General features: G+C 40.9%; 1 protein-coding gene across 6 annotated transcripts in view; it reads right to left on the bottom strand.

Annotated features, from left to right (window-relative positions):
- Nucleotides 1–24,394, bottom strand: part of FGFR2 (fibroblast growth factor receptor 2) — a 72,487-nt gene that overhangs the window by 25,109 nt on the left and 22,984 nt on the right. For 4 of the 6 annotated variants that reach the window (XM_044298937.1, XM_044298940.1, XM_044298938.1 and 1 more), the window contains exons 2-6: nt 20,228–20,443; nt 11,556–11,822; nt 11,031–11,111; nt 10,454–10,623; nt 2,676–2,799 (exon numbers count right to left, since the gene is read on the bottom strand). In XM_044298937.1, coding sequence (XP_044154872.1) covers nt 2,676–2,799; nt 10,454–10,623; nt 11,031–11,111; nt 11,556–11,822; nt 20,228–20,375 — 790 coding nt within the window. In that variant the 5' untranslated portion in view covers nt 20,376–20,443. The remainder of the gene's footprint in view (nt 1–2,675; nt 2,800–10,453; nt 10,624–11,030; nt 11,112–11,555; nt 11,823–20,227; nt 20,444–24,394) is intronic. The other 2 variants (XM_044298942.1, XM_044298943.1) reach the window with 1 other exon arrangement.

Raw genomic sequence — 24,394 nt, 5'->3', positions numbered from 1 at the left:
CTAGTACTACTTCTACTGCTACTATATTTTCTACTACTTCTACTACTACATTTTCTTCTACTACTACTACTTCTACTACTATTTTTAAAATTGCTACTACTTCTATCACTATGTTTTCTACTACTACCACTAATACTATTTCTACTACTCCTACTTTTACTACTATTTCTACTACTGCTACAATGTCTACTACTACTAAGTTATCTACTACTACTACTTTTGATACTGCTTCTGCTACTACTGCTACTACTATTATGTTTTCTTCTACTACGGTTGATAGTGCTTCTGCTACTACTACTAGGCTTGGTTCTCTCCTGGCATTCATAACCATATCGTATGTGGCAACAGTCACAGTGCTAAAGATGCCTCCAGCTTCTCAAACTCTGCACAGTCATGTCTCAGCTTCCAGCTCACCGAATCATTCCTGATATATGTCAACAACTTCTCCCCTACCTGCAGAACAGGCAAGTCAGGGCAGGAGAGCACACACAGAATGAACATCTAGCAATCTGGTCTTCAACAGTCAACCGCATATTATTCTTCACATTCTCACCTCTTTAGCTCATATAAACCTACAGCACATCGTGCCCTCTACTTTCTTCCTGTTATCATGTAGAATATCAGGCCTTTATTCTGTATCCTATCACTCATTGTCTGCATTAAATGCAGGAAAGATTTAACATAAGCTCCGTGTTGGCAAAAGTACCAGAGCAGTACACCTGGCCTATCCATTATCACATGGTACTGAACATCATAATATGCAGCATTGTACTGACTCGCCCTGCCTACACCTTCCGCCATGGTAGTAAAAAATAAATCGACCTTATCACAGTACAATGAAAACAAATCCTATAATACTGGTACAATACATGTAAAATGGAGGTGAGAGGTACAATTTATTACAGGATATTGTTATAGAAGAAACCAAATCCTCACTGGGTCCATAAGTTGCTTTTGAGACGTTGACGAAAGTTAAAAAAAAGTTGCTCCTCCTAGGTTATGTGACTGAGGAGGAATACATTTGGCAGGTAAGAGGCAGATGATGGAAGGTGTAGTTTGACAACACCAAGAAAGCTAAAGATTACATAAGACACAAGCGTGCTGGATTCAAACGTATAGCTTTTATTAAAGCAAGGCTATTTCTTTACCTCGAAATGGTACATACACATGCCAATAGCCCATCTAGCCTCGTACAAAGCAGTCCTTTGTGTAAGTGCAAAGCAGTGCTGAATTTAACTAATTTACTGTGTAAGCTATGGCACTACTGGGCCCAGTTTGGCAGGAAGGAGAACCTATTCCTGGAGACTTGTTTGGAATTTTCCTCCTCGGCTCCTGGCCGCCCTCTGTGATAGTGTGTCAGGTTTAACATTTGGGAAGTCCTAGAATAAATGGGTACTCAAATACCCTGACATAACCACTTGGCTCTGTCCTAAGTGATGCAGACCTAGTTTGAAGGGTAGACTACAGATATCTGCCTATAGGAGTGAAAATGGTCAACCTCAAGCAAGAGATATACTCTAGTTGATGGGCTGGATTTGGTATTCCAGCTCAGCCCAATTTCTCTTTTTTATACAAAAATTAGTCCAAGAAGAAGAGTTGGCGTTCAGTCTTAAAAACAAGCAGTTATGTTTTTTTTACATACAACCCCTTTCAGGTGTTGACAAGGAGAAGGTTTTCTTTTAGAACTGTGCCACTTTGTGGGAATGGACAGCACCTACTTACCTAGACTACAGTTCATCAAACCTAACATACTAGGACACGTTTTTGAAGAACATCTGGAGCAAATAAGGTTACACACTCTCATGGGCCATATTTACATACTTGTGGATACGTTGGACAAAATTTACCAAGACCAGTGATTCTTAGGCCAGTCTTAGTCTAAAGTCTGTTGGGGTGAAACGCACCATATTTATTTATTAGGAGGCAGTTGGCGCTTCTTCTGGCAGTCCATGCACCAGAAAATCAAATTTGCCATAAATGATAATAAATCTGTCAGGTTGCAACTGGCAAGGTTTTCTAACCACTTTTCAAGAAGTGTAAAAAGCTGAAAATTATAATGCAAATATAGTCTGCACCACAATTAGTGCCTTTTTTATGCTATAAAAGTGCCGTCAATGCTTTGATAAATATATAACACTGTCTGCATAATTTGTCACTGCAAGTGATTTTTTTTTTTAAATCTACTTTTGGAAAAAAAAAATTTAAAGGTTAAAATATTGTATTCTTATGACATTTCTATACTAAATTTACTTTGCTCTGGTATGTGTGAAGGAAGTGTTCACACATACCTGTCATACTTGCTGGAACATCTGAGGCTTTGCATGTTTCTTGTGCCCTTTACTGCAATGCTCCAGGTAAAGTTCAATACATCATTGTACTACTTCTACTTCATATATTTGTACAAGCCATCTTTTAGAACCATGGTACACATCCAAGAAAAGGCCGCCTCTTTGATGGAAAACTAACCCCAAAAATACATTTGTTTCAATGTTTGAGGTGGAGCATGTGTATTGAAGTCTGCATAATAAACAGTACATTCCAGAGTGGGTGTTTAGGAGAGATTATTCAGTTAGGCGGTCCAAATTTTTATCAATTCATTCTTCCGGGTTTTTTTGCATTTCACTACTATAATAACCTAGGTGATCATACAGAATTTTGGGACATCTGTTACTCACCTATGACATCAAGGCTGTACGTATGGTTGATTGACCCATATTCATTCTCTACAATGCAAGTGTATATACCCTTGTCTGATGGAACAACGCTTTCCATAATCAAACTCCAGTGCTGATTACGGACCTGAGGAGACAAAAGTTGTAAAAAAAATTATAGACAATAGCCTCTTTACACCTCAGATATGGCTCCAACATAATTGTCACTCAACCTCATAAAAAATACTTAAGCAATCGAGAGGACAAAAGTACAACCAAATCTACAAGTCTGAGTATCACTAGGCAGGTTCAGCTCTGCTACTTCTATACATGCACAAGTCTTCTGATACTTGGACTATAATCATCATTGATGAGGGAGGTGGCACAGTTAGTTTCTCTCTACGCTTTAAACTTATAGAAAAAAAATCTGGTGCCTATTAACGGTCCCTAATGTAATTGCAGAATGAATTTCTATCTATCAAGAAAGAATTGCAGAGAGCTGAGAGACAGAGGAATGCAGAGGAGGGGAGGGGAGCCGGTGATGGCATGGAGTGGGGGAAGGGGGAACAGGTATCGCTTTATTTTAATGGAATAACAAGCCTCCTTTCAGAGTATACAAAGTCCTATTCAGCAGAGACCTCTGCTCTGTCAGCAGCTCATATTGTGAAATCATTTTAGGGTGTTGAGGGACAGTTCTGATCAGGGGAATCCAGACTATGCAATGGCTCCTAATGTCACTTTTAAGAAGGAATCCCAGAACGTTCCTCATGCCTTCGGTTTCATGTACAGAATGATTCACCTTGAAAAAAAAAGTGCTTCAATATGTCTGACACGTTCAAAGTAAAAAAATAAAAATAAAAAATGTATTACAGGAATTTATTCAGGCCTTTTGATCCAAATGTTTTACCTCTCAGTTTTCCTAAAATTTGCAAAACCCCCTTCACTTACATAGAAAATTACTTGGCTTGATATTCTTTATCCGAAATTGGCAAAAAAATGCAGCATGTGAATATTTAATACGGAGCGTGTTCTCAATAGTGAGAGGAGAGTAAGCCGCTGCCAGACACCAACAGCAGCTCATCTGAGAACAAAATGATCTGCATATTGAAATCCAACATTTCCGACCCTTCTTTCCACCAACATCTGCCGTTGAAGTGGAGACACGATGGCCTTTTGCACATTAGATGGTCATCTGATCTCATTGAAACTGTCATATTTGGCTGCCGGGAATCGTATGTGTATGGCCAGCCTCGCTATATAAAAAGTCACACTTAAGGCGGCCATACACATTCAAAAACTGTTGGCCAAACGATCATTCCCCCGACCTGGCCCCTGTTCTGGAGATAGGTGCAGGAACTCACAACTCTCTCACATTGATGGCATATCCTAGCAATATGCCATCAATGTCTAAGATGGAGTATAGAATTTTACGTAATTCTCCTCAATGCTATAGTTGACTGAGCAATAGGGAGTTTGAGGAGCAATAAAGCAGATTACCAGAGGGTAATAGTGATTAGAAGATTAAATCTTCAACAGAGCGTCAGTAATATTCCATGTTAAAATTGCATTCCAGAGCTTCTTTGCTAATCTCTAGCTAATGGGTCACTCAGGATAAATCCACCTGTGTCGCTCAGGCATGCACGGTAAAAAAATACAATCACCCCAGTAGGATGAGGCTCTACATGCCCCAACAGTCCAAGTGTCAAGTGTTGTAGCTCCCATCCCAGCTTCTGGCTTTCTATTAAATATGTTAAAGCCATTCACTGTCAATCACCAGTGATCTCTTAATCCTGACTCCTCTAGAAGGCAAAGGAGGCCTAGACAAATAAATATGAGTAGCTTTCTTCTAGGTGTAAGGAGGCATGTCTGTGGGTTCAAGGCTGTAGAAAACAGAGCAGCATACCCCTGGTCTGCTAAATTCCAGGACACTCGCCCTTCATTCCAGGGCTGTCTTTTCAGCTACAATCAGCGCTGTGTACTCAGGCAATTCCCAGTGATTAAACTGTTTGTTCAGTCTTTTATTTACCTTCATCAACCTGTGTAGAAAGGGCTGTGGCGGGAACGACTTATCGGGGCCAGCAGATGTGGGAACAGAATTCTGTTAATGTTAAACCCAAGTCCTGAAATTAAGCTAGTATGGTTTTTGGGAGGGGCTGACAAGGAAATACTGGGTCTTGTGATCATGGATTGTTTTCCCCTCCAGGCATGGTATAGGTGGGCACAAATCTCATAAAAACTGTTGGCATGGCATAAGAAAATATCTGTCAAACTAGATACATTTTGCTGTAGTCTGGGGAAAAATCATACAGCTATGAAGAAAAATATGGATTTATAATTTTTCTCTGCCTTCTGATGGTAATCAAGATAATGGGAAAACAATAAAATCCTATAATCACCGTATATGGTTCCATCAATATTAGGCACTTCACACGTTTGTGTCTGTGATGATATCCATTACCAGAGGGTCAGTGGTTCATCCGTGAGCTGTTTTTTTTTCACTCCATATGTCATCCATATTCCACGGGCACTGCTAGACTGAAAATAAATTTCCAGCGTATCTACTACCAATGGTTCATGAAAACATAACGTGGCATCTGTGTTGTGTTTGTGTTTTTCACAGACACAGACTATAATGTGCTTGAAGGATCTGTAATCATGGACAAAATAGGGCATATTTAGATGGTCTCACCATGGACCCATGGTCCACAGAAAACCACTGATCTTTGATACTTCCATCCATTTCCCAGCTTCATATTTGAGTTCATTTGCAGTCAAGTAACCACCTGCTTCACATTACAACCACTCAGGGGCGTAGATAAGGGGGGGGGGGGATAGGGGGGTTCAACCCCCCCCCCCCCCCCCCCGCCCCCCAGAGTGTCTATCCTCCTAACCTGCCAGAGAACGGCCTGGGCGTGCCGCTGCCTGCAATAGCGGCGCGGGCAGTGCGGCACATAGAGAGGTGATGGAGGCTGCAGGGCGGGGCCGGGCAGAGCAGGGGGGCAGGTACGGCGGCACAAGTAACTCACAGACACACACAGGGCAGCCAGGCAGGGATGACGCTAATGATCACATGACATGCACGCTGCCTTCAGGCTCCACCTCCGCCTGTCGTACGTCTGGACCCCGGCCAGCTTCCTGCCTGCTACTCCTGGGCAGCGGCTGACAGAGCACAGAGCCTGGAGATCTCAGAAGAGAGAGAGAAGAAAAAAAATAAGTAGTTTGAGAGAGAGAGAGAGACAGACAGACTCTGGAGCACTAGTGTAAGTAAAAGTAATAGTTAAAAAAGAAAATAAAGAAGATTCACAGCCCACCCCCACCCCCCACACCAGGCTACAGACAGTGTCAATTCATATATTTAGTCCGGCCCCCAGACTCTTATGAATTGAGGGAACTGGCCACCACCATGCTGGTCCACATCACTTATTGTGCAGGCTGCATGGTTTGATGTATTCTTTCTAGTCTCTCACACTCTAGTCTCCTCAACAATAAAGAAACGCAATTTCTTATGGAAATTACAAGAGTAGGCTAGCATGCGATGTGTCATGCGTGCCATAGACTGTCACTCCAGACTGGAGTGGGTAGGTACCAATTACGAGTCTTTTTAAAACAGGTTTTTTTCCATATGGTGTCAAACAACTAAATCGGTATTGCTCAAGGTAAAGGATTGGTTTAGGAATGATATGGCTGGTATATTTTTTTCAAACCCTGGTGTGTCTGCTAGATAAAGTCTTATAATTTGAGAAAGCTGAACCCCCCCAGGAAAAAAAATTATCTACGGCCCTGCAACCACTCCCAGCATGTCATCATTACAGAGTACCATGTAGAAATATGTAGTAGTAAAATGATGAGATTTGTTTTGCCCTCCACACTGTATTATGCACAACATCACTATCTGATTAATGGTCTAATTTTTCACGCTGCCATGGACAATTTTGGCAGCTGGACTTATCTTGGACACAGATACCTCCATCAAGCTGTTCTCAAGACATTATATCTGATCAACACTAACCTAGTCATAAAATTTTTAGGTGGAACTTTACAGGATCCAACATGAGATGGAAATACCTGACCAGATTCCTAAGCAGCTTCTTCAGGAACATAGCTAAGAGGAAAGGAGGTGCAACCAGAACATGTGGTTGGTGTGCTGATTGCCATGGAGGTTCCAACATGCCACTCTTCCTGGTCCACTGTGTTTAGATACAGAGTGAGGCAATGAACTGAACCATTGCTCCCAGTGAAGTAAACCTAGGTACGGCAACCAACCCAACAGCAGAAATGAGAACGCTGCCTCTCACGTATGCGTCCCACCTACCATGAAATGATACCCAAAATTTGGCTGCCCTTATAGGACTATAACCTGTATCTCAGCAGTGTAAAAAGAGATGTAAATATAGTAAATCCCTAACCTGTATATTCTTTGTAGATGTTCTGCATATTTCAAAATGTATGCTACATTAAGCCTTTCGAGTATTAACCCTTTCTCACAGAAATTACTCCCTAATTGAAATATACATTAGGGAGTAAGATCAATCAGATTTTTTAATATTTGAAAAGTTGCTCTAAATTTCTTTGGAAAGTTTGGGTTCTTTACTCACAGCAGTTACTTTTATACACACAAATTTGTAGTCGCTGATCATTTATACTGTTTATTATGTCCAGGGTTACAAATGGCTCTGCCACTCATCATCAGCAAAGAAGAAAAGCAAACACAAATAGAAGCAAATGGAACAAAACTGTAGAACCAGGACACAGGTAAAAGTGAGCAGAGAATACAAAGAGTAGGTACATGTCCAACACAGTAATTTACACAAGAGAAAACACACACAACAGCTGTTGAACGCACGCCCAGGAGTGCTTACATATACACGGCAGACGGGGAGGGAGACCAGCCTGTGGAGGGGTTCGCCACTTACATATTGCTATAAAAATGTGCAGTGAAAACACACAGGCACCATCGCAAGTACCAACACGCAGCTGTCTAAAAGCTCACGTATGAACTGCAACAGACAAAAGCACATGAAAAAAAACACACACACATTACACAAACCACAGAGCACAATAAGAGCATGAGTCAAGATGCTGAAGTATTGCACCGAGTGCTGAATAGACTTTTAAGGACCACCACCTCCTCACTGTACGTTACTGCGCCTAACAATGATAACTCTGTCTGGGCAACTGAAGGGCTTTCTGGAACCACAGTGTACACATTGACATACACAAATGAGCAATTAAAAACGCCATTAAAGCTGATGTATGTTGGCATGTCAAAAGTAGAAGTACAAGTCTGACTGTACAAAATTAGGGTTTTCAGGATTTTTCACTTTCTTTTTTTTACAATATCACTATAGCTATAGCGGCAATAATAGTGGCGTACCTAGAATCACTTCACACCCACTTAATTCATCGCACATAAGCATGGGATATTTTTCCCCTACATTTCGACATCTTGTGTGACTCTTGGTCAGATTTTATATGCTTGTTTAGGTTGTCACAGGTTTATACAGGCCAAAGTTTTGCATGTTTCTAAAGGGTCTTGGAGGTTGACTATGGTAAGTACTTTAATATTCATAGCTGCCAACAAATAAGTTATCTTTGCTATGAATGGGTCGGTCCACAGAATAGCCAGTGGAAGAAATGCTTACCACCCAACAGAAGTGAATGTAGTATGACCATTTTCTGTTCCTCAGTGATTCCCAATAGGGTCCTAATGTATAGTTAGTAAAAATAAAAATAAACCCTCTTTGTTATGGTCTACATTCAATCTACTGATGCTAATCATGATTTCATATGTTTTCATGAAGACCTCCGACTCGAGGAAGAGATCAAAGCCCTTAACATCTCCATAATGTAAAACAGAAGACTTTTTTAAGGCCAAGGGACATCCTGATTAAACAAGCATGAATATATGTTCAGTCTCTACACTTCCTGGGCAACTAAACAGCCCATCCATAGGAAGTTGCCCCTTCTATTATTGTGACTACATCTTGCATTCTTAAAAAGAGTCATTCTTAAAGAGCCATTTTTATCTAGTAGATGCAGATGGAAAAAAAAAGAAAATATTTACTTGCTAAACTACTCCACTTAGTAACATTATGGCCAGACAAAGTCCCAACACACCCAAACACTACCATCATATCTAAAGCTACTGCTGCCGTTACGGGTAATTGCCCTTGTTAATGACTATTGGTCTGATAACTGCTGTGCACCTGTCTCTTTTATTACCTACATAAAATTAAATATTTGTAATTATGAGAAAAATATATATATTAAGAGGTCTGCAATGTAACTCAAATTGGCCCTTTAATCTGCACCAAATCAAATCACTGACTAGTAATTTAAAGATATTTTCAGAGAGTACAATATCGATTACCTACGCTTGGAATAGATCATCAATAACTGATTGTTGGGGTCCAACTCCCAGGACCCCTGCTGGTCAGCTGTTTGAAGAGGTCATGGCACTCTGGTAAGAGCCACGACGTTTACCTAGACCAGTGATGTCACATTCATGGGTCACACGGCCTTTTGTGCTGCTCAGTACCATTTAAATGGATGGGTCAGGGCTGCAATACCAAGCACATCCACTATTTGATATACAGCGCTATGCTCAGTATGCTGTGAGAAGCGATGAAGCCTCTTCAAACGCCTGATCAGTAGTGGTCCCAGGAGTTGGACCCCCAATGATCAGTTACTGATGACCTATACCAGTGATGGCTAACCTCCGGCACTCCAGCTGTGGCGAAACTACGACTCCCAGCATGCTTCATTCATTTCTATGAAGTTCTGAGAACAGCCAAGCAAGTGTGCATCTTGGGAGTCATAGCTTTACCACAGCTGCAGTGCCGGAGGTTAGCCATCACAGCTCTAATTGTTTTGCTAGATTTATTTCAGGCTGGCAGCTCAGGGAACATATCCTTTCTGCTGTGGCTCTTTCCTTGTAACTGCCAGAGCTTCTAATAGAAAATACAGCTGGTGGCAATTGAAGATTTCAACTGAGCGCGTGCGACCACTCTGCAATTGCCATGCCCCCTGCACTTTGATTGACAGGGCAAGGCAGTGTAAACGTGATCACACCTGCCTGGAACTGTCAATCAAAGTACAGAGGGCGTGGCAGTTGCAGAGAGAGCCGAGTCTCTAGGACAGTGATAGATAACCTCCGGCACGAAAGCTGTGCTGAAACTTACTACTCCCAGCATGCTCCATTCATTTCTATGGCGTTCTGAGAACAGCCAAGCAAGGGGGCATCTTGGGAGTCATAGTTTTAACACAGCTGGAGTGCGGGAGGTTAGCTATCACAGACTTACGGTATACTAAAGGACAGGTCACCAAAATTACATTCCAAGAAAAACCCTTTATTTGTAATAAAACCCTATTGTGCACTTAATGCACCTAAAAGAGACATAAACAAAACAGATCCATTGACAACAACTTGTTGATAGTCTCCACATAAGAAAAGGATAATTTTTTTATTTTATTTTTTACAAATTAAACCTGAACTAAAGCAATGAATACAGTATATACACTACAAAGATACCACATTTTATATTACCAAATATATATTCAAAATAATGTTCCAAATTAAATAGGAACAAAAGGAGTAAATGTCCATGACATCATAAATGACCAAACTGGCAAGCAGAGAGAAATATAAAAGTAACCATCAAACCAAATCAGTACTAAGTAGTCATATCTAGGAGAAAAGAGCCACATTTGTACCCTTCTGGCTCTACACATTCACTGTGATTATGAAGAAAGTGGCTATGGTCCCATAGGGTCTTTACATAGATAATAAAACCTCATTTTACCTTGTACCCGCCGATCCGATGCTCTTGTTTGAACTCCTTATTGTTCTTCAGCCACCTCATGGTAGGAAGAGGGTTCCCTGCAGCTGGGCAGCGTAACTTCACCGTATTGGCAGCTGGAACAGCATGAAGTTTTTTCTCCATTTTCTCTGGATTGGTCCAGTAAGGAGCCTCTATAAAATAGAGAAGATACCATTTTTGTAATTGGTTTCTTGGAGTTAATACAACACATTCGGAAGGTTTTCAGACACTTTCACTTTTTTTTTACATTTTGCTATGTTGCGGCCTTGTGCTTAAATAAAAAAAATCTAGTTTCCCTCTATCAATCTGTAGTCAATATCCCATAATGAAAAAGTGAAAACAGAACTTATTGTTTTATATATTTTGCATTGACATACGTATTCAGAACCTTTGCTGAAATTTAGCTCTGGGTTTGAAGACTTTCCGAGTGCTTCGTATGTGGTTTATGTCAAGAAAAAAAACATGTTCTGGTAGTAAAGCTAGACCAGGCTCAGGAACCCCATTATGGTGGACGGCTATGATCCATGTACAAAACAGGAGCGCCCAGTCACACACTTACTGATATTATTGTTGTCATTGATGACATTTTCAGCAACATCATTGTCGTTGTCATCTTCATCGTCTCCTGAAGAGCTAGCCTCTGAAACAGAAAGAACATCATACAGCATGACCAGAACTGCTCCGGAATTAGAATAGTAACATAGATGTTACATTCGGAAATTGGACGTGGGTTACATTAATGTGGTCAGGTCTAAAGACCAAACATCAGTACTTATGCAAGTGACCTTCAGAAAGCTGTGCAGCATAGAAGTAAGCTAACACCACATGCAGTGATTCTACAGTTCTTCCACCCAAGAGCTTGGAGGATCTTTACATAGTTCTTGGATATCCCAAAAGGAGGTATAAATTGTAAGGGTCAAATTCCTTAATGTGTATTCAGACCAGGGATAAAGCAAAATTGGAGGGCTCATTTATCTTTTCAATGACAAATTGTTAAATCCAGGCCATTGTTTGCAGCAAAATGACGATGACATACAGAGTATTATGGTCTGATAGGATACACTTCCCTTCTCCAGTCACTCACCTGTGACATTCACAAGGAAGAAATGTGCATTGCTTTGGCCGCCTTTATGCACTGCACAGGCGTACAGCCCTGAATCCCTGAGGGACGTCTCGTTTATCAGCAAGTAGTTGATAACAATCACCGTCCTATTGCCGGATTCTAATTTCACCCCATCCTTAGTCCAAACCACCAGGGACACGTTGTTGTAAGGACAGCGCAGATCAAGTGGCTTGCCGGGGCTAACGGTAAAAACGTCCGGCTGGGAGATTTGGTATTTGGTTGGAGGTTCTGCATGGAAGGATAGAGGAAAAGCAGCAGAAAATGGAAAGACACCAAATGTCAGTGAAGCACCCACAGCAAATCAATCTTCAGCAAGCAGTGCAGGTCCTACTTGCTGGTGTACAAGCTATGCAGAGATATTAGTGAGGTTAACACAAACCATGCATTATAGTAGTAGCAACACCAAAAAGCTCCAGACACACAGTGCACCCTTCCATTTTATTTACCCACAATTTGCTAGCTGTAACATCCCTTAGATCCAGGGATGGACATACCCTATGTACAGCCTGTGCAGATGCACAGTGGTCTAGATGGTGAAGAAGCCACTGCCATCCTAAAAACAGCTCCCTACTGTCACTTATATTGCAAGTAAAGGACCGAGTTTAGGGGTTGTCCAGGATTTTACTATTGATGGCCTCTCCTCATCAATATCTGATTGTGAGGGATCCGACACCTTGCAACCCGACCATTCAGCTGTTTCAGGGTAGCTGTGATGCCCAAGCAACACAGCTCTGCCCATTGTAAGGTGGACAAAGTTGGTCACTGTAGCACTGCTACCATTGAAGTGATTGCTGCAATAACCCGCTCCATCCAGTGGCTCCAACTTCGGGCTCCGGAGCTACCCTGAAACAGCCGATTAGCAGGGGCATGGGGTGTCGGACCCTCACGGATCAGATATTGACAGGCTGAGAATTACTGGTAGACTGAGGGTGGATATGTGCTCCATGATTAGCTATTAGAGACCAAGGGGTTATATATTGTTCCTGTATCCACCCCTGAGTATTTTATATTTATGTACTACATCAAAAAAGGTTTGGTTACAGTACCTACGTCATATATCATATCTCAGTTATATATGACAACAGATGACCTCCCAGCCCTCACTCCAACCATTGCAACCCTAAATTTTAGATTACAAGGTGCATATAGCATACAGAAGGACTTCAAATTTTGGAGCCTAAAAACATACTGTATATTAAAATGATAGTGTGATGAAGCTACAAATTAATTTCTCAGAATGACACCACTGCACCAAGTTATCAGCTCCATTGAGCCTCCTGCTAGCACTTTACTTAAGTGACCATCTGTTTTGGTTACGACGGCAATGTAACTGGAACCTGGTAAGGATCATCCTTTTGGTTCAAAATTAAATTGACTTGAGGAATCTGCCTGCTTTAGCTATACTAGGTTGCATATCTGAGGGATGAAGCGGTTTTCACTTACAGCTATCACTTTGACATTAACCCTTTTGGTAAAAGCTGCAGTGCTTTTTAATTAACTCCAGCTGACACAGGAGACGCTCCCTGCAGTTATATACCATGGAATTCACCAAAGTGAAGAGAGAGAATTGTGTTCCCAATTTCCGTGCATGCCCTTAGAAGGAGATAGTCGAGTGAGAGGCTTACTCCTTCAGACATAAGTATAAGAGAGAAGGTATGGGCGCTCTCACTTCTTGGTAGGATAAACCTTTGGGGTCTCATGTTTGTTAGGAAGCAATCTTAGAAACCTTAGAGACATGCTGAACATACTCGGGACTAGAAAATCTTCTTCAAACTACAACTACTAACAAAAAGCATTTTTTATTTTAATCAGATGTCAAAAAAGGTCAGATTACCAAGTACACAGCAGTTAAGACCCCCCACAAATCCTGAGAAGAAGTGGGACATGGTCAACATATTGCTTCAGACAAACTTTAGGACCTGTCCTCTCTCCTGAAATGTCTGTTTTAGTAGCTATTTGCATTCCACATGTAATAAAAATTCTGGAACATCTATTCTTATGACTTTATGATGTGCCATTAGTCTATTATTCCTGCTAGAAGTTGTGAATAAGTTACTAGCAGTTTGCGATGAAGGTCCAGATGGGTGTTACCAGATGGGGGAGTGTCCCTGCACAGTCTGACATCATCCAATCAGTGCTGCCAGTGTCAAACTTTAATTCCCCTGACATCTGCTATTGGGAGGAAGTTAGGACAACACAATACAAATTAAAGGCCCTATTACATGGGCAAATTATTGTTAAGATGATTGCTAACAAGCATTCGGACGTATTACAGTGTAATACGGCAGCCAATTACCCTCATTCATCAGGTAATCGGGATCTTTTAACATGCTAAAAAATCCTGGTTTGCCAGCGGCAAACCTCGTCATGTAATAGGCGTTCTACTGCCGGCAAACAATGAGACAGTATAGGGACGATGCATTAGCGATCGCTCGTCCCTGTACTGAGGAGGAGATCCCTGCATTTAATGGCAGAAGTCTTCACCTCTAGCGAGCAGGCGATTGATGGGAGGGAACGCTTCCCTCCAGACAATCATCTGCTTTATCTGCCCATGTAATAGGGCCTTTAGGCTCGGTCGTATATGCATTGTGAACTCCAGTAGTCTGTTCCGGCAGAGGAGCAAACCACCGGAGTTCATCGTATCCGGTACAGCTAGACACCACCATATCCCCATTAACTATAATTGGAACCGATGGTTTTCCAGCATAAATGCCGGCTTTCTGCTGGAAAAATACAGCTGTATGCAGGACTTTTGTCCAGCTGAAAGCCATCTGGATCCCATTATAGTCAATCGTGATCAAGTGGCACGCAGCGGTGTCCGGCTATACCAGATATGGTGAACTCCGGTATTCCGATCCTCTCCTGGAGTTCACAACATATATGTGAACATAGCCTTAGATGGTCAGCTGCTCTCACCAAAATTGGTGGGTATGGTTATAGCTATTGAATCTGCATGGCCAGCTGTAGAGGAGCTCCCTACGATGGCTGTTAGAGCAGGGTTCTGAGCAGGAAACTTCCCTCAGTGAGGTCCATGTGCTCAGGTTTCTTGCAACCTAGCAGAAGATACCTGTACATGCTGTACTTGGTCATGGCTGGTCTGCTCTCAATGCAAAGCAAGACAAGTCAACTATAGAGAGTCTCAATGTTTACATAAGGGTGTTTACACAGGGATGGGTGCTGTGTCTCCACCAGTAATACTACAGCCCCCGCTCACAAGCCCTAACAGGGACCAAAAGATAAGAAATCATTTCATAAATTACTTCTTTTTAGAGGACCACATGTTTAAGTTAACTCTTTATGTCATATGGTAGAAAGGCAACAATTTTGGGAGCCAATTTCCTGGAATTCATGAGAATGCAATCTATCAAGGATGACATAACCTGTTGGCTCATAACAAGTGAACTGGCCGACAATGGGTTAACACTGTAAACCGGTCACCAAAAGATGAAAGACCCTTCTTAAACCTTAATTTAATAGCATTTTTTTTATTTTTCTGTCTATAAAGCCTAAACATTGTGAAATATGGTTTCATTCCTTAACCATGTTAAAGATGTATGCTTCCTGTCAGTGAAAGGAACGCTTATTTATGGTCTTCTACAGATTGAATCATTTTCACCAATGTCAGTTTGCTACAAATCTACCCAGTTTAGGCAAATCTATATGAACTAAATACAACAGCAGGGTAAAGCTACTTTCACATCCGTGTTTTCCTTTCCAGTTTTGAGATCCGGCAGAAGATCTCATTGCCAGAGGAAAACGCTTCGGTTCTGTCCCCATTCATTGTCAATGGGGACAAAACTGAACAAACCGGAAGGAATTGCACCAGAATGCATTCCGTTCCGTTTTGCTTCGTTCCCATATTAGACAGAAAACCACTGCAAGCAGCATTTTTGTGTGCGGCATGGGAAACTGAAAAACCATGGAAGTCAATGGTGCCGGATGCAGTTTTTTTGGACACGAAAAAAAACAGATCCAGTGCCCATTGACTTACAATGGTATTCGACCCTGGATCCGGCATATTCATTTTTTATATAATGCAACCAGATCCGTTCTGAACGGATGCATCTGGTTGTATTATTCAAACTGATGCGTTTTCCGGTGGTTTTGAGATCCTCGACCGAAAAACGCAGACGTGAAAGTAGCCTTACTCTCTTCTTCCCAAATTGCTTGCTACATTGTATCAATGTAAGTAAAGTGGATAAGTTGGTAGTTTCTCTTATTGCCTGGACTGGATACACTGTAGCAAACTCTAATGTGTATAGGTCTGTAGAGGTTTTCAGCCTCTGAATATAGATGAAGAGTGTTTCTGTTTACTGAAGCAAGCTGAGCTCGAGGAATTGAAAAAAACAAAAAACTTATCATAAGTTGCCAAACTTCTCATTAGGCAATGATTAAATTCTGATAATTAAAAGCCATGTCCTATCTACAAGATACCACTGGAACCCCACCAGTCTCAGGAATGTGTACCTGGTACCTGCATCCCCCCCCCCCTCCCTAAATGAACAGAGCAGCAGGATGAGCATGCATAGTGCCCCTCCATTCATCTCTATGGGACCTGTCCTTATAGTCGAGGACTGTACTCAGCTACCCATTCATGATAGCAATGGATGGAGCAGCAGTGTGCATACTCGATCTGCCGCTCGTTCGTTTCAGGGGCCCGGTGGGGTAGCGGGCACCCCATTCTAGTGACAGGACCCCACACAATCTAATAGTTATCCTTTAGATAGCTGATAACTTCAAATTACTGGAATACCGAATTAAGGTTTATTTACATACAACAGGTAGCAGGAGCTGGAGACAGGTAGGTGCTCTACGGGTGATCCCCTACTAGTCCAGAGTACTACTAGTATAAATGACCATTTATACAATACACACAGTACAATAATGGTGGACTTTATATAACTCTTTTCTGTGTACTGTGTGCAGGGCACAAGATCTTTTTACAGCTGAGGAGACTGCATGGCAGCTGTTCTTGGTGGATTGCCTCAGAAATACTTTATATTTGCCAACAACTCCCTTCTACAGTACACAGTAGTTATTTTAATATGCTTTGGAAAAATTAAAAAGTATTATAATGTGTGTGTCCGAATAAGAATGTGTTTGAGTGTATGGATTTAGATAGCTAATCTATGGATATACTAATGCAGGGGTGGCCAAACTGAGACTCTACGGCTGTTGCAAAACTACAACTCCCAGCATGCCCACAATGCCTATAGCTGTCAGCCTAAAGTAGGGCATGGTGGGAGTTGTAGTTTTACAACAGCTGTCTCTGATCATCTGACCATGGGCAAAATTGACAATGGATATTACTTTAGATCAATTCAATAAATAAAATGTGTTTTATAGCTTTGAAGAATTTTAGGCTGGCCATATACACTAGATATCGTAGGCACTGGAGAGCTCTCTCTGCAGATGACCTTTACACTTGCATGGTCTGCCCAGCCAAGGGGGCATATGTTCTCATGTTCTTACCAGGGAGAGTGGAGAAAGCTGCTGTCTGATACCTCCAGCATCAGACTGAAGTCCCTTGGGCCCAGAGGAAATTATTCTAAGGGCCCACCCTCTGTGAATACAGGACTTTTTTAGGGATCCATTATTGTCAGAGCTTGAGCCCACCAGAGGATTCCTTGGGCCAGTCCAACCCTGGATACCTCTGATGGCAGATTATCTCCCGAAGAACAAAGGGATAGGGTATGTTGAAGGCTAACATGCTGGACCCTTTTCTACCTTTTCTATCCCCAACATGTCCCATTAAGGGAAGTTTGGTAGATCTCCATCCCCATATAGAAGGTTACCAGATTCAGTAGACACACATCTAAGGTGCATGGCTAGCTTTGTACCACTGCCGGTTTAGTAGCTGTAGAGCTTTCGAAATTTGCTTACTAGGTACTACACAGCCAAAATTATATGGCATCAGAGATTACTACTTTATGCAAGGTCAGTTGTTCGGGGTGTGTCTGTCAACGACATGGACAGATTGTTGTAGCAACCAACAGAACCCTAAAAGGAGCTTAGGATAATGATACAGGTGGTAACTGATCACCTGAGTGTACAAGGCAGGGGTTTCAGTATGCATCGTACTATCCTCAGCCCCTGAGGTTCAGACAGATAGCCATCTGACGGATCAATCATTTGCATGTCCCTTGCCCCCTCCCTCACCAATAACCATATTTCTTATTTTTGTAGGCGTAAAGTATAAAATTGAAACTTGAAAGTGAACTTCAGGAGGATTTATGATGTCATAAAATAGAGTGAAGTCTGTATGACTGGATATCTGGTATCAATATTACTTAGCTTTATTTATTACTTTTCAACTTCTTCATCCCCTAAAAAGGGGGCCAGGAGTCTTCTTGAGCAATCTAATGTCAACCCTGTCAGCTTTGCTCAAACATCAGCAGGAATGCACATCTTAAGCTATTTTTATTTAGCTTCTGGTATAACTTCCTTTTAAATCCCATAATAACACTAGTGTTCACCTCACATCCTGATGTATGTTCTAGAAGATAATTATGTGCTTCATTTTTGGGGTGGGGGCTTGAATTTTGAAGTATGAACCAGAGCACAGTAAGAGTTCTATATTCCTAAATGACTGAACTAATATAATAGCCCGAGCATGATGTCTTTTACATAAAGGGGCTAAAAAAAAAAAAAAACTTTGGTGATCAGTATGTGCCACTGGTCAGAAGTTGTTCTCAAAATCATTATATTATCCTACCTGAACATGTATACTCGTGAGTGCATTGCATGCATGTAAAGATAACTCCCTAATGAACTAATTCAAGACGCCATATAGAGTTAAATGGGTTTACCAGGCTCCTGAAATTGATGACCTATCCGGTTATTCATATCCAATTGGTGAGGGTCTGATATCCCTCACCCCCATTGAGCAGCAGCAGTTCCCTACACCCTCTGGCACTATGAAAGGAACAAGAAGCAGACAGCTCAATCCAAAGTGTAGTGGCTGTGCCACGTTACTGCAGCTCAGCTCCCATTGAATTGAATGAGAGCTGACCTGTAGTAACAAAGCACAACCACTACACTTTAAACAAAGCTGTGCATCCTATTCCATTCAGAGTGCTAGTTCCAGCACCAGAGGCTTTAGGTTACGGCTGTTCATTACGGGTGCGGCATGTCCGATCCCCTCCGATTGGATATAAATGACTTATCCTGAGGCTAGGTCATCAATATAAAGAAGCCTAGAAAACTAAGTGGTCTCCACAGCAGATTAAAACGAGGCCTCATTCTAGTGTTGGTTAAAACCACCATAACCCTAAACTCCCGGATCAGTAGGATGGGGCTCGTATCACCCTCCAATCAAGCCTCTTTCTATAATCCTTGGGTTAATTCTCCACAAGTGTTATGGAGAGAGGATACCTTCACAAATTCATAATTGCCCAGTAAAAATAATGAATGCAGATAACTTGGACTAAACCTCATATCATATCGTTGGTGGTCTTCCAAATCCAAGTGTTGTGATGGATGTGGCATTCAGCAAGACAAGTAGAGCATATGGAACTGTGTTGTCTAAAGCAATTGGGTTTGTGAAATGACTTGACTATTCAATAACTATATTAAAGCCTTTAATACCTAAAGGAGCCAAATGTGTTATAAATACAGTTGTTAGAGTCAAAACCTGTTATTTGCTAAATCTCCTAGATCAAAAAATGTAGCTGCTGACACATATCTAGAATATGTAGAGTGTCATGTTTTCCAGAAATGGTTACAAAACATAGAACACAGCAAAACTGAAACAGTGAACGTGTCCGCCAACCCACTAAAGAATACCCAAGAGATGACCTTTAATGTAGGAAACGTCATTTCAATCCTGCTTGGCTCCCTCTGTCTGTGGTTGTTCATAGTTTACATAAATAGCTTGGTTGGACTATTTTACTAGAAGATAGGTAGCCTACCTACCCTTCGTAAAAGACCATTAATGTAGGGAAAGTTGTTAATTCACTGATCTCATAACTAAACCTTGGCACAATAGGGAAGTTGGCAGCGTAACCTTATGCAAAGCATCACTGGATGGAGAGTTCTACAGGTTCAGGTGTGGTCTTATTTTCAGCAGGCACTACAAACAGGACAGGCAGCATTGCTCCCATACCTTATAAAGCTGTCCATATGAGACAGACGGCCTGGAATTCAAGAGATAACTATATCAGGCATTGAGAAAGAGTCTCCTGCAGGGCAACTTCACTGGCGTTCTTACAAACTGTCCCCTGTGGGCAAGGGTGCAATCATGGCTTGGAATTCTGAAGGATGGGTAGATGAGTGATGGCATTTTTAACATGTTAAGTAAATAGAGGCCTGTTACTTACAATATAAATGGTGTGTAAAAAGCAAAACTAGATAGTAGATTTCTGCATATTTACCTTTCCTGCCCTCATGTGAATGTGACCTGCATTTGACAGCATTGACTCAATAGTATACTACTACTACAATACAATATATGCAATATAGTTGCAAGGAAGAAAAGACAGACACGTGCTATTGAGTATTGTATGAAGGCAAATACTCCCCTGGGTAATACATGGGTAAAAACTAAAAATTTAATATGCCCCAAATATTTTCTTCAATAAATACCTTCCTATTTATCTAGTTTTATAGCTTTACCAATTTCCCTTACATCTTACCTTCTGGTTCAATGGTGGTATCCTCTACTCGGCTGTAAGATGGACGGGCAATTGACAAGCCAACCAGAAACAGGCAAAGAAGTAGCAGCATTCTGTCAGTGTACCCACCGCCTGCTTTCCCTGAGCGCCACACCAAGAACAACCCCATCCGACTGGCTGTGAGCAAGCATGAGACGTAATCACCACTATGTGGTCTTCGTTCCTGTTTGGGAGATCCTGCAAAAGATTAACAAAGAACATTAAAGGTTGATTTGTAAATTCTGTTTTTAAGCCTATTTTTACATCTTATGATTTTCATGAACCGATGTAATTTGTAATTTTTTTTGTCTCAAAAAAGGTGAAAAGGTGTCTCTGTTGTCCATATTGACCAAAATCAAAGCTAATGAGATCCAGAAGGACCCTCGACGTGACCATATACGTTAATCAAAGTACAAGGAAAAACATGAAATCAAGCAAGAATTAAATTTAATAACGATCTATTGGTTTATCTGTTTGGTCATGGACTGTCATAATCTGGAAGTCGGCTGTGTTTAAAATTTTCAACCAATAAAAGCTAGTCCTTGAAAGTAAATAATGGTGTACAAAACAAAGAATGGCCCCCAGTGAAAATCATTGATCCTTCACCCAGTGTTACACATCATGTACGGCCAGTTTTAACTATTATAACGTCTAATATGAACTAAACTTTGTACAGACAATCGTTCATTCAACGGTTCCTCAACCATTACCGTACTTCTATCTAATGTGTATGGTCACCTTAATACTCAACTGTTGACCTTATTTATAGCCCTGAACTTGGCTAATAACCAGAGAAGTGCTAAGGGTTGTGTAAATGTCATTCTACAAATGGATTACGAAGTAGTGGTTAAGACTCCATTACTAAGACTACATTAGCTATTGTTTTTTTTTATTATATGCATATTAAAGGTCACTGCTGAACTATAATTCTTTGGTTATAATCTCCCTAGGTAATAGCAATTTATAAAAGGGGAGTAACCCTACACAATCCACAGGAATACAGAATAGTAATGTACAATAGTAATTTTAGATCCGTTCTTTAAAAAAAAAAGTGTACCCTACTTACATGTAAAACACTGATAACTACAATACATGAATCACCTTCAATGTATAAAACTATTTGTGCCCTTATAGAAACCAATGTATCGGGTATGTACTAAAGTACTGTCTAATATAGTCTAAAATCAATATAAATTCAAGGTTGCCATTAGTGTTGAGCGAGCATACTCTGCCGAACACCAGTTTGGCTCGAGCATCGCGATGCTCGGCACATCACAGCGTTCGGCCGAATACATCGTGTGCTCGAGCGTGATGCTCGAGTCAGTGGATTTAAATCCAATTTAGCCTCTATTTCTGAAACTTTTCTGACAGGATTTAAACTCACTACCTTCTACATTGGAGCCAAGAACTTTAACCACTATGCTATACAGCTACATGTTACCTGCACTGAAATATGAAAGGATACTACTGCTGTATAGGAATACTTACTACATGACAAACTACTATGAGGTTTTCCTGACATAGTTTATCATTCAGCTTTATAGCTGAGTGGTTAAAGTCCTTGCCTCTAATGTAGAAGGTTGCAAGTTCAAATCCCGGCAGAAAATTTTCAGCAATAGAGGCTAGATTTAAATACACTGGGTGTCCCCAAGCACTGACTCCATATATGGACATAGCTCTATATGGAGTCAGAGCAAGGACTCCTAAGCCGCGGACTCACACTGGGGAATTCCCTCACTGTACAGCGATCTTCTGTATAGACCTCAGTGGGACCCGGCACCATCCCCTCTTCAGAGCAGGGGGGCCCTGGTTTAATGCTCGGTTTCTCCCATTGACTTCCATTGTGCTCGGGTGCTCTGTAGAGCACCCGAGCATCGCAAAGTGTTCTACTCAAGCACTAGAGCACCCAAGCATTTTGGTGATCGATCAACACTAGTTGCTATACTTTTATACAGTAGATTTTAAACACTTACTACACACTTATTAGAACGCTGTAGAGATATAATCTGGCTGGCACTAGTGGTGTTGACAGATCCCACCACAGTTGGAATAATCTGCCAATGATCTCATGTCTACAGACCCTGGCAGACTGTGCCAACTGCTTGTCAAGAGAATTGTCCATTTTGGATTTTTAAGCCAATCCTCTTTGGGGGACGTGAATATTAACTCAGCCAAGAGTTGTTCAGTTATTTTATATACTATTAGCAGAGTTCTATAGGGGAACTTGGCCCAACTTGAATACAATAGTCTATCTTCTTGGGAAGTCTGTACCAAAACTTTCCTCAAGGAACCCCAACAGGCCATGCCTTCAGGACTACTTTCATATTTCACAGGTCATTTTAATAAGTTTCACTTAATCAACGAGGAAATGAAAATCCTCAAGACATGGCCAGGGGTTGCTGATGTACGTCTTTGGGAAACATTCTTCTACAATACAAAATGGCTGCTTCTACTACAAAAGATTGAGTCCATTTAAAACAGTCAATACTTACAGTATCATCAAGAGAATTATCACCCCTAAAAATCCCCATAATATCTCAATTATATGTCAACCCCATAAAAAATCAGCTTGGATAAAATTCTTTATTTCCCTTTCTCCTGTCATATTTGGCAGTGAGCAAAACTAATAATTTAGACTTTAAGATACCAACCATGTTAAAGCGAAGACTTCAGTCTTCAAAATGAGACTTAATTTCCATGAATACTGGAGAGTGAGGAGATTTTTCCCATTTAATCCACTTTTATTAGGGTGGTAGAACACAATTCTGCAAAGCAAGCAAACCACATGGAGAATAACTTACTGCCACATCTCCGTGATAAAAATTCCTTCAGTCCAAAAATATAGATCTCCATTTCTAATATGGAGATGTGGTGAGAGGTTTTCATCTCAAAATAAAATGTGGTCGGCTTTATAAAATAGGAACCAAAATGTTCCAGAGAGGCGACATGACGGGGGATTCTGATATGTCTTCCATGGTTCCTAAATACTCAAGCAGATGCTTGACCCCAATGGGATGCAGGAAAAGGATGGGTGTACAGCTAGAATCTATAAGCAAGCACATTTATAGTGTGAAGGGTCACAAGGGACTCATAAAGGCACAAGACAGAAACAGCAGATATAGGTAGCCTACACAATAAGAAGCCTTAATAGTTCTGCAGTTAAAAATAACTAAAGAGTCAAGATGCTTAGATGGGTTCTCCAGGATCAAATTTATACAATGTATTTAGACTTTGTATAAGTAGGGGTGCAAGTAGCACTTGCTTGTAGACAACAAATTCATGGATGTGAAATGCCTACTAAGGAAATCCATGACTATAGACACCATAGAGGGTCGATTGATGCTGGAATAGTGTGTATGGTGGCCAACAACATGGAGGGAGGAGCAAACCGATTTTGCTATGAGCTATGTATAGCATTTATCCCATCCAAATAAAAATAAAGTTCTAGAACTCCTCTGAATTAAAGGTTTGAGGGTATATAACATCTTGCAGTTATATACCAAGTGTCATACACCTTGTATGCAAAGTAATTGTAGTAGTAGGAATAGTACCTGCTATACTTTTACATGCACACAATTAATGTATCAACCATGGCAAATCACCATGTAAATTGTGTCATTTAACAGGAATTCTGGGCAAAGTCTGAGCTAAAGTTTCTGCCCAACAAATAAGGTCTGGATTTGTGCGAGCAGTTTGTTTGCAGAACCTACAGCAGTTTTCTGTCTTGCACTGCAGAGTTTTTACAGCTGCATTTTCCAACTTGCCCCCCTTCCCACTAGGAACACAGAGCGTCACTTTCCATACAGAGAGGGTTGTGTGGTTAACTTTGCGTAAGTCCGTATAAATGTAAGATTTTAAAAAAATTAAAAAAAAACACTAAATACATTGTACTTAACAGCTGTAACATACGTATTCAACAATGTATTCAATAACGCCTTTATTCAACTAAATTGAATATTTTCCATATTTTTTACATTTTATTTTTTTTGCTTTTTTTAAACTTCATGATATTTATTTTCTTTTTAAGAAACTGTAAATCATCTTTGTAGGAATGTAGATGATAACATCTCTATGCACCTGGTTTTCCCAAACTATAAAGGAGCTATATATTTTAACTCCACAGTGAATAATGGATAGATACGGGTACTC

Source organism: Bufo gargarizans, chromosome 6 (genome assembly GCF_014858855.1).
Source record: "Bufo gargarizans isolate SCDJY-AF-19 chromosome 6, ASM1485885v1, whole genome shotgun sequence".
In the NCBI taxonomy this organism is placed as follows: Eukaryota; Metazoa; Chordata; class Amphibia; order Anura; family Bufonidae; genus Bufo; species Bufo gargarizans.
This window is presented reverse-complemented; position numbering and strand designations above follow the sequence as displayed.